Source organism: Marmota marmota, unplaced genomic scaffold, assembly GCF_001458135.2.
Source record: "Marmota marmota marmota unplaced genomic scaffold, marMar, whole genome shotgun sequence".
NCBI lineage: Eukaryota > Metazoa > Chordata > Mammalia > Rodentia > Sciuridae > Marmota > Marmota marmota.
The window spans coordinates 24,916,470-24,934,590 of NW_026000082.1; the positions used below are offsets into that span (position 1 = coordinate 24,916,470).

Here is an 18,121-nt window from a genome sequence, read left to right on the forward strand (position 1 = left end):
AGTTCTGCTGTGTGAGTTAAGTTGTACCCTAGCTTCTTCCATTGCACAGTTAGGTCCTGGTTTTCTCCCACTTGCTGAGGTAGTTACTGCCTCATCCATCTGCTTTCTCACTTCGAAATTCTAGTGCCGCTTTTTTCTCTCTTGCTCTTTTTCCTTGTAAGTTTATGTATTTAAAAAGAATGCATTCTCCTGATCTCTTGGTGGAGTTTTGGGAAATAACAGAGATTTAAACATTGCTTACTTGAATTACTGCAACAATTTCTTGACCAATCATTCTGCCTTTGAACATCTCATTCAACCCAAGATCATGTATATAGCAAATGCCTATCCAAAGTCTATTTAAGTCTCTCCATTACAAATTCTACTTAATCTGTTCAAACCCAGGCCACAATTATCTATCAAGGGTCTGAGACTGTTTGCCCTGGAATGGAGTGCTAAGCAGTTTCTTTTAAACCTTGTAATCCAGGAAGATGGAGACAACTACCTTATAGTCAGTGGCTTGTGGAAGTCTCTGGGAACCTACCTGGGCCTGACACAGCAGATCCTGTAGTTCTACCAGGTTAAGCTCTAAAGGTTGAATCTGTTTGGTCCTCATTTCAATGTCCCGTAGCAGAGACAAATAGGATACCAGCTTCTCATCATGTTCTAAACAGAGTTGCCGGTTAAACACATTCTGTGGAACCAAATGGAAAACTCAGTACTGTCATTCTCCTTTAACTCCCACTTTTAAAGCAGGCAGCATTTCTTGTTAGACAAATAGAAAAAAACAATTTTTACTCACATAAGACAGAATGAAATGAAATATGTTATTTTGTCTGAGTCATTTCAAATCAACAGACAAAAGTGATTTTATCAATATCCTCAGAAATAAAAGCTCATAATTATCAATCGACAAGCATCATTTTAGCAATACTTCCAAAAGCTATATGCTATTTAATGTACCATCATCCTAATTTTTCAAGTTAGTTCTAATGGTAGTTTCTAACTTAGAGCTCTTGGGCTGGGGATGGAACTCAGTTATAGAGCATTGGCCTAGCAAGCCCTGGGCTCCATCTCCAGCACCACAAAATAAACAAAACAAAAAATTCTTGTAAATTTAAGACAATCAGAGCCAATGCCTAATTTACCAACAACTAAATTACAGATGATGATACACTAAGTTATATTTTAGAGAACAAACTAGGGCCCTAAAATGTATACATACATTAACTGTACATTTGTGAACTCTGTATCCAGTTAAGAATTTAATATCAAACTAGTTATATCTGAAAAAAAAAAAAAAAAGATACAAACATGCCTCTGGGAGACTTACTTGAGTTGCTCTGAGAGGCTCCGGATTTACACCTTCACTCCCCTTTCCCCGAAGCATACCCATGAAGGAAGTCGGTTTACTGCCAAGGCCCTCCCTGAGTTTTTCCTGTGGTATCATATCCACCTTCACTGTAGAACATGATGGTAGGGACAGTGTTGTTTCTTCACTGGTTTCCAAAGTGGTAGAACTAATAATAGAATCCTGTTGCCCTGTATTTTCTTTCTGGGATACCTCTTTGGGTAGTTTCTCTGGAAGAAGGGTAACCAAGACTGTGGGACCTCCCTGAATCACTATGCCTTCAGGGGACCCTGCTTCTGGATCTGTAAAAATAGGGTTTGTCATTTCCAGAAATTTCTCTCCATTTGTTTCTTGAGTTGTTGCCATTTTAGATTTGAGAGTTCCACAGTGTTCATGATCACCTTTGCTATTCTTATGATGAAGGTCTTTTCTGTCTGATGATTCTAGATAACTGACTTCTTCTGGATCTACTTTGGAAACAATAATTTCTTCAAATTTAAGAACTCTTCTTGAAACAAAAGGTACTTCTTGGTATGATGTTTCTTTACATTCTTTAGATGGGAAAATCAGATCTTTGATTTCTGTAGTCTTTGAAGTAACACAGGAATCTTGATAATAGTTGGTCTCCTGACTGGAGGCTCCCTGGGTAGTCTTATTTGTATTGGAAATTTGGGGTGTATCTGTAACTTGGGCTTTTATAACTGACACCTGGCAATGAAATCCTTCAGGTCTTGGGGTCATAAAAGAGAATGGATGACTCTGGGCCCCACTAGTAAGTTCTTGATGTAAAATTTCTCCTGGTTTTAAAGTCAAGCAGAGGTTTACATTTTTCACTTCCTCTTCACTGACTTGGGCAGAGCTGAAGAATGTCAAAGTATCTTGATTTCTTACAGAAATTCCTTTTGGTGTCACTTGGGAAGAAGAGTCTTCAGTTTTACAAGTAACAGAAAATCCTGTGTCTCTATCAGATTCTTTCTCCCTTTCACTTCTGGTCATTTCCTGATCCAACTTTTCTTCTGAAAGAACTGCTGGTCTGCATGGCCTCACACTTTCTTCGACAATCATCTCCCTCTTCTCTCTCTCACTTGTCACTCTGATATTCAGTGGTTGTTCACTCAGCAATCTGTCTGATGCTTCACAATTTGATTCTTGTACTTCCCAAATCATTTCCCTTTGATTTTCTTTTGCTTCTGCCTCGTCTAGACCTGAGTTAGGCTGCTTCAAATGAGTTACAGTTTCTATGTGTGTCACTCCTTTCTCATGCTCTACATTTGTATTTTCTCCCAAGTTATTTCTAGCCACCTCTTTGAGTCTAAAATCAGAAACTGCTGAGTGTGGATGTGGCACTGAAACTTGGTCTAGGGATTTACCTTTAAGATTACTAGGACTCAAGACGCTGGCAGACCCTTTAGCATCTGCAGAAGCTCCCCATTTATCGTGGTCTTTGTCCTCCAACTGCTCTAATGAAATCTCCTTGCTCTCTTTTATCTGCTTCCCATCAGAATCTCTTACTTTATCCTTCCCTCGTGCAAACTGACTTTCAATTTGTAAGGCACTCTTGCTTTCTCCTTTATCACAACTCATTTTAGCAGTCTGATTATAAGAAATTAATATTTTCTTTCTTAGATATTCAGTCTGTAATTCACATACTTCAATTTGATTTTGCTTTTCCATATGAGCTTGGTGATCACTGGACTTGAAAGTATCTATTTGGATCAGCGTTGCCAGTTCAGGACTGATAAATCTTTTCTCAACAGCTTCCTTTAAAGTCACTCTCTTATCATTAAATATGTCAACAATTCCTCCATTTAACATCTGGTTAGATGCAATAATTCTGGCCATGTTTTTGTCCACCAATTTCTGTTCCATAGCTAATGCCAATGTCAGTCTTTCTCCTGTGGCTGTGTCTATGATTCCACCAGTATTTGCCTGAGCTTCTAAAACCTTCAGTGTAGATACAAAGTCTACTTTCCCAAGCTGAACTGCTTCTGATAATGGAATCACTTTGTCACTCACCCCATCTTTAATGTCTGAGAAGGGAATTACTTCTAGATATCTCTGTCCAGATTCAATATCAATCTTACATTTCTTTATCAATTCTGAGTAGGGAACAATTCTGTAATTCTCAGGATCAACAACCCCATGCATCATTACTGAAGATAGTACTGCTTTATTAGTTAACAGTCCTCCTTTGTTACCTTCTGCCACAGTCAATCTCTGGCCAGAAATAAGATCCCCAAGGTTTTCACTAAAGGCCTGACCTTCTTGGATTTCCCTTTTCAAGTCTGGGGTAGTTAGATTTAATTTTATGGCTTCATGGAGGGAAACACTTTCCTTTGTTTCAGGATGAAAAAAGTGATGGAGGTTTACGTTTTCAACATTTTTGAGTTGCTTAGTTAGATCTTCATCAATCAAGCCCTGTTTAAAGGCATTATCAACAGAAAGTCTCATCCCAGAGGTATGGTGAATGATACCTCCATCTACCACTTGCTTTGTCAACAAACAAATGGCCTCCTCTTTCTTCAAAAGACCTTGGTCAATGGACTGCACAACTGTTAAAGGGGCTTTGCTGTTAGGATCCATAAGTCCTGTTGTTTCCATTTGTAGACCAATTAATTTCTCCCTAACTAGTTTTTCAGATTCTTTGCCTTTAGAAGCCTTCTCCAAATTTATAAGCTCTGTCTGGTCAGCACTGTCCACCAAGTCAAGATTTGAGGCCAAAGTTACTGAAACTTTCTTGCCTCGTTTCAGGTCAACAATTCCACCAGTCACCACCTGTCCCTCTAAAATCCTGGTGGCTGTTTCCTTATCAAGAATTCCAGCTGTGACGGCATCCTTTACAGAGCACAGTGTATGGGTACGGGGATCTAAGACACCACTTATAACTTTGTCTGCCATGAGAACATTATGTAATAATTTCTCATCCATCAGACCTTCATTGATCACTTCTTCAGTTGTCAAAGACTCGCAGGTCTGAGAGTCAAAGAAGCCCCGAAACATGTTCAGTTTTCCCATAAGTTTCACAGCAGTGTGGCTGGACATGATACCTTGAGCTATTGCTTCATTGAGTAAGAGCTTCTGACCTGTTTCTTCATGAAGGATACCACCATCTAGTAGCTGTGCAGATAACATATTTAAGGTAGCTTCTTCAAGCAGCTCTGAAGGAGAACTGCATGACAGGGAAATTGCCCTGCTACTATCTTGTGTATCCGTCTTTTCTAACATCATCATCCTACTGTCTGCAATGCTGTGTCCTTCTTGGCTTTGTTTATGGTCATCCTTAGTCAAAAGTGATTTATTTAATACTTTCTCTTTTTCCAAAGAATGAATATTCATATCATCTTCCCACTTCAATTCTGATTTGAAACCCAGAGACTTCTCTAACTGAACTTGTGAATTTTTGCTTTGAGACTTTAGGAGAGGTCTTCCAGTTTCACTTGGAGTATATTTAGTCTTAAGTGCCTTTGCTTGTTCTCTCTGACACCGAAAGAAAATATTTCTGGGAGTCCGCCATTCTTCCTCTGGTGTTTCAAAAGAAAGGTCTCTGTCAATCTCCAAGGGCCCACCTTCCGCTTCCTTAGGAGGTACAATCAGGAGTTCTCTGCTGACATTTTCTCTGGTAGATATTTCTGTTTGGTCTTCATTTTTAGTACCAAACAACTGCCTTTGTAACTCTAAATTTACTTTTTTTGTGACCTTCAAAGTGTCAATATTTGCATTAATAATTTTTTGTTCTACAAACAGATCCTTTTCAGAGTTCTCTATAGAAGAACATTTTCCTCCTACAATGGTCTTTCTGCCTTTTGCTTCAGTATAATCTTCCTGGTTGGGATATTCTTCATTCTGAGATGAAAACTGGAATTCACACGGCCTCAGAGTGAGTCCATCACTGAAAGTTTCTGTAATATTCCCATTAGCTGATTCTTGCAATTCTTCAGGAGTGTCTACTTTCTGATCCCCAACTCCAAACACTTCTGAAGGACTTATTTTATGTTCATCTACAGATGACAAAGTCTCCAGCAGTTCTTGATCTAACAGAAGCAGCCTTTGTCCATTCTGCACGTTAATATAGCTGTGAGTCATCAGTTGAAATAACAGCTTCTCATCATGGCTTGCTATGTCCCCAGATTGGCTCTTGCTGCATGGTAGAACTGCTGCTCCGGGAGTAATGCTCAATTTGTTTTGTTCAGAAGAGTCTACTAATTGCATGTGGGGCATCACATCTGGTATACAAATTGATTTTAAGTTATTGGCAAGATCTTTGTCCAAGACACCATTTTCTATTACTTTCTTCCAGGACCAAATTTCTGTGGTTGCTGGCAGAAATAGAGCCTTAATATGCTGTCGGTTACTAAGGATTTTATGTGCTAGTTCAGTAGACACAATACCTTGTTTTAGGGCATCTGTAATTGGGAGGATCTCCCCAGATTCAGGCCACAGAAACCCCATGAATGACCAGAGGGATTCCAGAATCACAAGGGCGATCTTAGCAGATACCAGATCATTGGTCAGTGCTTCATCTATTGTCATTCTATGCCCTGTGACAGTGTTGATGATGCCTCCTGTTTGAAGCTGCCTTATGAAAATAGCACAGGCCATATCTTGGTCAATCAAATTATGTCTTACAGCCTCTTCCACTGTAAGTCTGTGTCCTGTTCTTGGATCTACGATGCCACCAGCAAAGAGCTGAGCTTCTAGCAATCGGACAGTGACCTGCCTATCTATTAGCCCTTCCTGTACTGCACGGAAAACACTAACTTTCCGGCCTGATTTCAAGCTCACCATTCCCCCTGCCAATTGCTTGACAGGCAGTAATTTCAACCTTGATTCCTGGTGGACAATACACCTCTGCATCAGATCTAGTAAACTGATTTTTTCAGCTGTATTGGGGTCTATCAGGTTTTTGGATGATCTCAGGTGAGACTCTAACACTGAGTGGAGCCAAGTAGAAATGAGGCCTTGATGAAAAGCCTCTTCCAGGTTAATACAGTTCTCACTTGGGGAGACACTGAAACCTCCAGTGGCCAGGTGTGCTTCTAAAATTTTCAGTCCAACTCTCTCACTGATTATTCTCTTTTCAATGGCTTCCATCACAGAAAGAGAGCCTTTGCTCTCAGTAAGTCTGCTTATTAAGGATAGTGCATCCTCTAGCTCCTGGAGCTGCTGGTACATCTGGGGATTAATGAGGTTTCTGGCCAAGCCCTCCTCCAGAGAGAGCTTTTCACTGGTCTCAGGGGCAACGAGGCCAAACATGATAACCTGGAATTCCAGGAGCACAAGGCCTGTGTCTTGGTCAATGAGGCCCTTTTGCATAGCTCTGAAGATGGGAAATATCTCCATTGTGCCTAGATCAATCACCCCAGCAACTGTTCTGCAATCCTAAAAGAAAAAATTAAAAAGAAAACTGAATCAGAGCCAATGTTGAAGCACACCTGTCGAAAGGATTCATTTAAAGTTCTACAGTACATAAAATTCTGACCATAAGGAAAACCTAGCCTGGGATAAATCCCAACACATAGGAAATATCCTGAAGCAAGCCTGCAGTGTTAATGTTAAAAAGATTTTTTTCCCCTAAATTTCAGGATATTGAATAGGACCAGAAGTTCAGATTACTTGAAGGTGAGAGACAGCATTAAGCATATCTGAGTGACAAGCTCTACAAAGGGGCAAGCAGTGAAAGTGAGAGGACAGCTATTTCTAAGACTACATCATAACTAGGGTTGTTACAGACACCTACCAGTTCCCAAAAAGTGAGAATTCAACCCCATATAACAACTTCTCAGTATTGCAACACTGCGGAAGACTCTGGAAGTAATACTTCTCTGCTGATGGGTACAGCAGGACTGGTCCACAAGATGAGATGAGAGACTGAGTAGCTCAATATTCAGGAAACAGCTGTACCTCCTGGTAAGTGGGCCTGTGTATACTACACAAGTAAATGGTATTTGGGATAGTCACACTCTTGATGGCCAATGCTAGCTTCTCCCAAGGCAATGGCTCTGCAGTAAATTAGTTCTAGGACTTGGAAGCAGAAAGTCAAGGAAAGAATAGATTAAGGACCCTTGCCTCTGGAACAACTAGTAACTTTTCTCCTGGTCTAGTCTAGAATGAGTAGTACAACTACCATGAAGGCAGAATACCACTTATTATTAGATCTATTCAGCACTGATATTCAATCTTCACAATGATCCTATGAAAACGATTATTTTAATCTTTACATACAAGAAAATGAAGCACAGAAAACTTACTTATCCAAGGTCACAAAATTAGTGAGTTCCAGAAATGAACCAAGGCTGTATTCTAAATCTTGTACCATTCTACTGACTCCTCAATTAGCTCCAAAGGAGCATGAAAGACAAGTACAGTAGTCACATCTTGCATAGAAATCACCCCTCCCCCCTTTGTTTTCTTCTTGTGGTGCTGGGAGAAGTTAGGTCCTGAACAAGGTCAAAGAAGAAGCAAACTTTACAAATTGTCAAAATTACCCTGCAAGCCCTAGAAAGCTTCTAAAGAATTCCAATTTTTCTTTAGATAGATTTATCTGTCTCTTTTGGACAGTGTTATTATCTGTTCCTTCTTTAACTTGTTATAACTTATCAATGTAGATCTTGTTGAAGCAATTGTCAATCACATCCCTAGTTGCTAAATAATGTATTACATTTCTATCTCAGTGAGAATTAAGCTCCTTAAAAGCTTGCTTTGCCCATTCAGTGTATAGGAACAACACATTGGATGAATAAATAAATAAATGGTAAAGGAAATCTTAACATCATGAAGCCATTTCCCTCAGATTATAAAAAGAATGCAGAACAGATAGCAAGCAAGGGAACAGCAGATTTAGTTTACATCTCCATTTCACTGTATGTACTTAGCTAATGGAATAATTGGCAGACTTTTCCACACTATTAAAAATATTATGTTGTTCTTCCCTGCCTTGTTGTCCTGACCCAGACTGTAACATTTAGTTTGTATGCATTAAACATATATATGATGCAAATCTAATATGTGTTCATTTTATAAAAATACTAAAGGAAAAAGCTCACTGGCATATAACTCTTTGAAATAACTGGAACATTCCTTCTAGAAACCCATGTAAAGCCTACTCAGAAGCAGACATGAAAAAGGAAAAAACAGTGTTAAGAGTTTCTAATTTCTTCTGAGAGACTCATGAAATCTCAAAAATGCTGGTATTGAAGAATGGCCTGGAGTCTAGCCAGAGAGAAAAAAATACATTGTTTCTTCCAACACCTTCCTAATTGGAGAATAGGCAGGCAGCACTAAATTGGAAAGTAATCCAGAGAAATCATTTCCCTCCTACTTCAAACATGGATATTCTGACCTAAAGGAGCATTAAAAGACAGAGGGAGAGGAAGAAAGAAAACATAAATGGCTTCTACTTACCAGAGTTGCAGGGCACGCCTCGGGGAGATAAGAGATAGAGCCTTATGGAGCAGCTCAGCCGTATCACACACACAGTGTAAGCTTGGTGTTAGCGTCCAGCATGCGACTGTTTTGTTTTTTTGTTTTTGTTTTTGTTTTGCAAAAAAGAACCCCAAACAGGTCGTCCTCTTTTCCCTTTGTGCATTTGTGCTTAAACTCCAAAGGGTTAGTGAAACTTGTAAGCAAGGATGTCAGTTAATCAGAACAATACTTAACATGAAACACACACAGAGTACAGGGGACACATCATGCTCAATGTAGTGGTGCTCAGCAGCTTTTCTTTTCTTTTTCCTCCCCCTTTTTAACCTTTCAAATGAGAACTGGATGTTCTCAGCAAGCAATTGTTAAAACTTTTTACATACTCCCTTATATGGTGAAGCAACGAGCCATTAGAAGTGGGCTACTTTATACAGAGAATGCTACACCAGCACATTTCTCCTGGAAATATACCATCAAATTAGAGCTTGTTCTGTCTGTGGTCTTTACAACTCTGGCTTCTAGTGCACAAATTTATATTCAAGGACCAGCGAGTCAAGACATATTTTGTCTGAAAATAATTTTGAGCATCACCTGAGCCAAATTTAATTATTGCATGAGCTTAAATGTTGGCCTTCCCCACATAAACTGGCCATTGCTTCACAACATAGGAAATAAGCAGGCAAACACACATATATCCCAGAGACACATGTATATAATATGGTAAGTGTACACACACACATAAATATCTAGGAAGAATTTAGGACAACCAGCAGCAACTATAACGACTTTCATATGATCTAGGAAATGAACATGGAGTGGGATCTGCTAAAGATGCCACATAATGGGATGACCATGGGAGAGGGGAACCAGCGTCTCAGTCAGTGAAGTTAATCTACCAGTTTGCTTTGAAACAGAACATTTCTCACTGTTCACTACATGGAGGGACAAGGTTCAGAGCTTTTTCTTTCCAAAAGCTACAACTCTTGACTATGAACTTTTGAGTAACAATGTCACAAAGGAGTAATCTTATTGCCCTATGATCAGATACAATATATAATTTATGTTCTTCTTGACTGCTTTCTGCCACAAAATGACAGAAAACAAGAAAGGTGAACCAGGTCTAAATATGGTCCACCAAAAGTGCCCTCTGGCGTTTTTGACTGACCTGACCAACACATCGTGGAACCCCAGTAAAGAAACATAAGACAAATGGCCGCTAAGGTGAGGTTAAGAATTATGTCACATTGGTCATGGAAAGCTAGTGATTGTGACTCTTGATCAGCAAAGCTCCTTTCATACCATTCAAAAGGGACCCTCCTAATATTTGGAGACAAAAACTAGAAATACCTTTTGTTCTGTCTGCTGTGCCAGCTGGCTCTGGAGCTGCTGAAGCTGGCTTGATGAACCATCACAAAGGTCGTGGTAAGCCTTATTCAGGGCATCCAGTCGCTCGGAGATCTGCTCCTTCTCTTTTTCTGAGAGTCTGGAAGACAAAGGATTAAAGGTCTTTTAAGAAAAAAAAAAATTCTTCAAATTTTCCTTCACTGCTTTGCCTTGAATGTATTATCTGGCCAGTCTTCCATATTTATCGACAACTTTGCCATCTCATTCACACTTTTCTGTCTATCTCAAAGTAAGTCATGATTCTTGGCGATATTAGTTCTATGCCATCATATGCTTAGAGTCTTGTGACCTCTTCAACACAAATAAATGCCAGTCTATCTTAGTCCTGCCCACAACTGGCAAAATTGAACCCTGCCATCTTATGAAATTATTCCACTTCTGAAATCTTACATTTCAACAATGCACTATATGATTTTTACTACTTTTTTAACCTTTCAAAATGAGAACCAGACAGTCTCAGCAAGCAACTATTTTATATTTCTATCTTCTTATTTTATATTTCTTTACTTCTATATCTGTTCTCATTTTAGGAAATATTTTAAACTGATAGATTGCATAACAAACTCTCATCTACCTGTTACCCACCTATGTAGCTTTACTAAATTTTTACTATTTAACCATATCTGATTTAGATGTGTTTCTAAGAAATAAGATTACAGATATAATTAAAGTATGTTGTGTAGCTGTCACCAAGTCTATTCATTTCCTGGTCTCTTCAGAGATAATCATTTCTTGAATGTGTTGAATCCCACACCTTGTTTTTTCATTCTACATTATTTCTGAGAAGGAACTATATTGATTCATCTTAGAACTATCCTTCAACTCAGAGATTTCCCAAGCTTTCCTTGACTCTTCTATTTTCTCTTAATCAATCTATCAGTTTTCTCTATTATATTCAGCTTTTACTACTTTTTTGGAGTTCATACCCCATAGACCCATCTTCTTTATCAGTTTCTTATTTATCATCCTTGTACTGTCCGCTTATTAATCTAATAAGACCCCAAACCCAGATCAATTAAATCACCACAACTCTCTGCTCCCATAGCTCTAAAGCTAAATATATCTGATGAAGAGGAAAAAAATCTCACAACTACATAGAGAGATCCTTTTGATTTCCCACCCCAAGTAGTCCTCAATACTTCCTGACAATATTTTTTTTAACAGAGAGAAAGACAGAGAGAGAGAGAGAGAGAGAGAGAGAGAGAGAGAGAATTTTTTAATATTTATTTTTCAGTTATTGGCGGACACAACATCTTTGTTTGTATGTGGTGCTGAGGATCGAACCTGAGCCGCACGCATGCCAGGCGAGCGCGCTACTGCTTGAGCCACATCCCCAGCCCCTGACAATATTTTTGAATGTTTCTAACTGAACCCTCTTCCTTCTGCCTTGGCACTACCCTAGTTTCATCAAACCTCTCTTCCTATTTAAAAAAAAAAAAAGAATACACACACACACACACACACACACACACGCGCGCGCGCGCACGAGCGCGCGCGCGCCATTACATCTCTCACTTTCTGGAATCACCCCTGACAAAATTACCTTATGCACACCCTTATTAATCTCCTATTCCTCCTACCTCAGAGGAAAAGCTGTATCTTCTCTTGATTAAGATTGTATTTTCATCCACTGATGAATTTCAACCTCTCCCACATCCTCTGGGACTAATCTCCTATTATCTCCTCTCTTGTATCTGTGAGACTTAGTCTATGAGTAAAGTATCTCCTATCATCCAAGAAAACAAAACTTTCTTGATTGTATATTCCATTCCTATTATTTGTATTAATTCTTTCCTTTCATATGGCAAAGCTGTCAAAGAATAGTCTAAATTTACCACTCACCAACTTCCTCAACTCATTTGTTTCTCATCATACTAAATTGACATCATTCCCCAATTTTTCAACAGAATGGCTAAAAATTTCCAAATTGTCAAATTTAATAGGTAATTCTCAATCTTGATTTCTGATTGCTTCTTTTTCTCTTGTGCTCTGAGGTATAACTCATCAAGGTTTTCTTTTTCCTTCTTAAGGCTTCCTTTACAGGATGCAAAGCCCTGAAAGCCCTGATACCCCTTTTAGGATGACCTACCCTATGTTTCTATTACACTGACGACTGAAACCTCTGTCACTCTAGACTTCTGTCATTAATTCTCAACTTAAACATGCAGCTGGCCACTGGATTTCTTTGGTGCAACTACATAAGACAAGGACTGATGTGGTTAACACATCCTAATACATGTAGGTTTTTCACACTCACAGTGTCTAAAACTGAAGCAACCCTCTTCTCCTTCAACCCACTTCTTTTCCTATCTTGGTTACCAGCATTGTCATGGACCCTATGTCCTAAGTCAGAAGCCTAGGAGTTAGAGCTGACAATTTTCATGTGTCATCAAAACTGTAAATTCACTATCCTTAATATCTCTTGAATCTTTGTCTCCTCTCCAGTCTTTATCATTTCTTGCCCTCATAATCAAGACAGCTTCTTCTTCTTCTTCTTTTTTTTTTAATACTTGTTTAGTTGTTAGTAGACCTTTATTTTGTTTATTTATTTGTGGTGCTAAGAATTGAACCCAGTGCCTCACACATGCCAGGCAAGTGCGCTACCACTGAGCCACAGCCACAGCCCACGACAGCTTCTTAACTAGCCTCTCATCTTCTCTTCTTGCACCATAACAATCTTTTCTTTACACAACTATTTTAGCAACTAAACAAACTGAAACATGTTTAACACCTCTCCCCACAAGTGACAAGGTAAAAGGCAAATTCCTCCTCTGAAGCCTCTTCACAATCTGGCTCCTGCCGCTATGAATTCTCCAGCCTGAATTCTGTCCATGACCCCTACATCAGCCAGGTAGAGCAGATCCCCTAGATGTGTCACAGCCTCTCATTTAACACTCACTTATGACCATGCTTGGCCAAGAAGATCTGTGAAGTTTTAATGGCCTCAGAAACTTGTTCTTTCTTGGTTGTCAGCTCTTCTGCCAGGACCTAGATAGCAAAAATAGAGAAAATCTTCAAAATTACAGAATTAAAAAGTCAAACATTATTTGAAATAATTTTTAAAATCCTAGGAAAAAGATACAGCTTAGGTCAGGTAATATTACCAGAAATAAATTGAATTCTTACATTTCCTTAAGTCCTGGAAGTTAGTACTTCCTCAGGTAGCAATTGCTTCTGTAAAGCCCCATATATGACCTGTTATTCCTCTTATGCATTACTGCATATTATTCCACCTGGGCAAGGAGAGACGGACCTTCCACTCACCTGCTGTTCTAAAATTGCTTTTTCAATGTCTGTTGATTCTTTGGTGTGGGATGAGGTAATTTTTTCTTGTGTATTCCTTGCTAGGGTAGAAACCCAGCCCAAAAGGTCTTTAACCTTCTCCACATGTTCCTGTTTTTCCTCTTCTACCACTTTCTAGAAATAGAAATCAATACCATGGTCAATGTCTCCTGAGACTGGCAGATCTCAGATTTCCTAAAACAGGGAAGCTATTGTCTTTTACATAGAGCATCTTGCACATTTTCTTAATTCTAAGATTTATAGGTGAAGAAATTAAATCCCACAGAGATTATATAAGATAGGTATGGAAATAAAGGAAGGTTTTCTTATTTACATAGGGAAAGATAGTACAATCAATGTTTTTAACACCATTTCTACAAGTAGTTGAAAACTTGGAAAATTATTTTGCAAAGAACTAGATTTTTGTAATTACAAAAAGACTACGTACCTATTATAATAAATTCAACCAAATCTGAGATTAATAATATATATATACTTTCTGGTTTTTTGGTGGTACTGGGGATTTAATCAAAGGATACTTTACCACTGAGCTACATTCCCAGCCTTATTTATTTATTTACTTATTTTGGTGCCAGGGATTGAACTCAGGGGGACTCAACCACTGAGCCACATCCCCGGCTCTATTTTGCATTTTATTTAGAGATAGGGTCTCACTGAGTTGCTTAGTGCCTCGCTGTTGCTGAGGCTGGCTTTGAATTCACGATCCTCCTGCCTCAGCCTCCCAAAGCTGCTGGGATTACAGGCATCCACCACAATGCCCGGCCCTTTTTATTTTTTGTTTTGAGACAGGGTCTCACTAAGTTGCTGAGGATCTTATTAAATTGCTGAGGCTGGCCTCCAACTTATGATCCTCCTGCCTCAGTCTCTCAAGTCACTAGAATTATAGGCATGTGCTACTGTATATATACATATATATGCTATGTGTGTGTATATATATACATATATATATACTCCTATTTCCTCAGAAGTTTGATACATATATTTCTAAACTTGTTTCTATGCCATATTGTATCTTTGCTATACAGTTGGTTTTTACTGAAATCAGTTATATATAGTGTAACAGAGTAAAATAAATATCTTTCTATGTCAATCATTTGTATCTATTTCATTATTTTTAAGTATCACAGCATTCTGTTGTATGAAATATAGATGTTCCCAATATATTCCTTTAACAAATTATACTTTATTAAAGCTATTTATTCATACTTTTTCATCATAAAGATATTTAGTGGGGGGATGCTGGATACAATACAATCTGTCATCATTATTTACAAATTTTACATTTGTTTATTTGTCTATTCACTAAAATTCAATTGTAACTCCAAAATCATTACAGTGCTTTCAGTGATTTCATGGTTATTCCCAATAATACACAGATGGCCAAGAAAAAACAAAGGCAAAACCTTGTCTTGCTTCAGCTGCTATACTGTAAACCAGTGTACTTTTTACAGCCTTTTTAGTGCCAAATTTTTCACTTTTTTTTGTTGTTGTTAGTGATTTCACTATTTAAAATGGCTATAAGATAGTGCTAAAGCACCTTCTAGTGCTCCTAAGCAAAAGAAGGCTCTTATATATCTTATTGAGAAAATAGGTTTTGGATAAGCTTTGTTCAGATGGAGAAAGAGTGCTACTGGCAATGAATTCAAAGTTAGTGAATCAACAATATGTATCAAATAAAGAATCTTTAAAAAATAAAGATTTTTAAAACATAGCTAAATATTGATCTATTGACAAAAATATGAACAGAGGCTAACATGAACCTAACCCTCTACTTCCCCTAGGAGCGATGGTTCAGCATTTGTTAATATGACTACTGCAAATAATGAAAATTGATTGTGCATGTGCTTTGAGTTTTGATTGACAGATAAGGCACAGCAATTTTTTTTTTCAGTGTCAGAGATCAAACCTGGAGATTTTCATATATAAGGCTTGTCTATCACTGAGGTAAATCCTCAGCCTGAGGCATAGGATATTTAATTGTACTTTCAAGATTATTTAGGACCCAACTATTCTCACCTCCTCCTCTTCCAATCGTCGGAGTGCATCACTGATGTATTTTACATGCTGAGTTGTTAAGGTCACCAATGCTGTGTAGCGAGTCCTCAAGTCCATAAACTGCAGTTAAAAAGAACAATTTAAATAAATTATTTGCCTGAAAAGCAAATTTCTTTTTTTTTTCTTTTTTTTTTAATATTTATTTTTTAATTGGACACAATATCTTCATTTTATTTATTTATTTTTATGTGGTGCTGAGGATTGAACCCAGGGCCTTGCACATGCTAGAAAAGCACAGAAACGCAAATTTCAATAGTTAAAAATAAGGTGAAGTTTTCTTTGAGTCACATGCTCAACAGAAAGGTGAATCCTAAATTAAACTTCAAGCCTTAAACAAATGCATGCTTTCTAATGGAAGAGAGTGGCATATTTCCTTGCCCCACCCATTTACCTCTTGTGTGATGGCATCTGAAGAGGAAAGCATGCGACGGCGTTTGCCAGGAGATTTCTGCTGTGATTCCACAAAGGCCTTGTAAGTCATCAGTTGCAATTCATAGTCCTGAGAGAGAATATATTTCATTTCATTTACTTAGGGTTTTATAGCTCACACATATCATGCAATAGAATCACATCCTTTTATAGCTGAAAGATGTTTTGGTGATCATTCAGACCAGATGTTAGCAAACTTTTCCTATAAAGCGCCAGATAGAAAACACTGGGACCATACTATCTGACACAGCTCCTCAACTGCTACTGTTATATGAATGTAGCCATAGACTATGTAAATGAAAGAATGTGGCTATGTGACAATAAAATTCTACTTATGGACATTGCATGATATATTTTTATTCTTTTGATTTTTTTTCTCCCAACCATTTCTCATAGGCTACATAAAAACTGGTATGGAGGCTAGATTTAGCCCATGGGCCATAGCTTGCCAAATCCTGAGTCTGTAATTTGTGATGACCAACCATTTCATCTCATTCATGAGGGACTTAAAGCCCAAGGAGGGGAGTGAATTTCTCTAATTAACTCAGTGCATTAGTAGCTGATCTGATTAGAATCACTGTCTTCTAATCCCAAATCCACGCTTTTCTTGCTTCATCATGCTATTCTGATTCCTCTGCAGCCCTGGGAGTACTGCCCTAGTCCAGGCTGTCTTCATCTCTCACATGGATGGGGGCAGTACTCTACTTATTTATTTTTTCTCCTGCCACCAGAATACCTTTTCTAACACACAAAGATGACCACACTGTTCCTCTTATTAAAAGCTTTCAGTGACCTAGAGCAGAAGCTTTGCAAGCAACAACATGCATACAAAGCATACACGGACCTCATTAAAATGCAGAATCTGATTCAGTAGGTCTGAGAGTCTGTATTTTTGACAATCTCCCAGGTGATGCTGAGACTACTGGCTCAAAGACAACATTTTGAACAAGAAAAGAAAAGAAAGCCAAAAGAGCTGAACAAGGCCTTTCACAGGTGATGACAACCTCCTTACTCATCTTCTATGGTCACTGTTCTTCACGTACCATGTTTTTTCTTTCTTCTTCCCCCTCCTCCCCCTAGTATTAGGTTTGAACCCCAGTGTACTTTTACCACTGAACTACATGTACAATGTTTTCTACCTATACTAGAATACTTGCTATTTCCTCAGATAACTTCTCCCTTTGATGGAGTTTCTATGCCCAGAAAGTCCTGCTCCTCTTATCTACTTAGAAAAATCTTAGATGGAAAAAAAATATGGAATGAGATCCTTAAGGAATCGATAAAATATAATAGTAGTAATGAGGGGCTGGGGTTGTGGATCAGCGGTAGAGCACTCGCCTAGCGCATACAAGGCCTTGGGTTCGATCCTCAGCACCACATTAAAAAAAAAAATAGTAGTAATGAATTAGTATTAATAATAAAAAGCAATTGTTGCCATTTAATGAATGTACTTTGAGACCTTGTCCTATATACCGATTATCTCATTTAAACTTTATAATCACTCAGTGAGGTAGCTGTTGTTCTCATAAATAGAGCAACATAAAGTCTCAACTCTGGAAAATGGTGATGTCAGGATTTTAACTCAACTCTTTTTGATAACAAGTTTTCTCTTATTAACTAAAGGAATGTTGAACATCTCCTACATACCTACCAGTGCTTTGAGTGTAATACACACAGTGGAGAGTAAGTCAGGAAAAAAACCTTGTTCCCTTAGAACTTACAACCTAGTGAGAAGTCACATATAAACAAGTAAATATATAATAATCTTAAAAGTTTGTTTCTCTTTAATAATGATGTCAGAGAAACAGGGAGGGGCCAGATTAGGGCCTTACAAACTATATATAGTTTAGAATTTTATTATGAATATAATATGAAGATATTAGACAATTTTAAGAAGTGACATGACTTGATATATCATAATTCATCTATTCTAAGGTATATACCCCACCATTTTAGCTTCTCTAAAATTTGAATATAGCTAGGTGTGGTGGTACATGCCTGTAATCCCAGTGACTTGGGAGGCAGAGGTCCTAAACAACTTAGTGACAACCTATTTCAAAATTTGAAAATTAAATAAAAAGAGCTGGGGAGGTTGGGGATTTAGCTCAGTGGCAGAGTGCATGCCTATACACACAGGCCCTGAGTTTAGCCCTTAGCCCTGAAAAAAAGGGGGGGGGGGTG

At 38.2% G+C, this 18,121-nt stretch overlaps 1 protein-coding gene across 31 annotated transcripts in view; it reads right to left on the bottom strand.

Annotated features, from left to right (window-relative positions):
• Macf1 (microtubule actin crosslinking factor 1) overlaps positions 1–18,121 on the bottom strand; it is a 334,558-nt gene that overhangs the window by 125,914 nt on the left and 190,523 nt on the right. For 25 of the 31 annotated variants that reach the window (XM_048815707.1, XM_048815706.1, XM_048815705.1 and 22 more), the window contains 7 exons: positions 15,903–16,010; positions 15,473–15,571; positions 13,418–13,570; positions 13,053–13,141; positions 10,097–10,232; positions 1,313–6,709; positions 520–673 (listed from right to left, as the gene is read on the bottom strand). In XM_048815707.1, coding sequence (XP_048671664.1) covers positions 520–673; positions 1,313–6,709; positions 10,097–10,232; positions 13,053–13,141; positions 13,418–13,570; positions 15,473–15,571; positions 15,903–16,010 — 6,136 coding nt within the window. The remainder of the gene's footprint in view (positions 1–519; positions 674–1,312; positions 6,710–10,096; positions 10,233–13,052; positions 13,142–13,417; positions 13,571–15,472; positions 15,572–15,902; positions 16,011–18,121) is intronic. The other 6 variants (XM_048815714.1, XM_048815718.1, XM_048815716.1 and 3 more) reach the window with 2 other exon arrangements.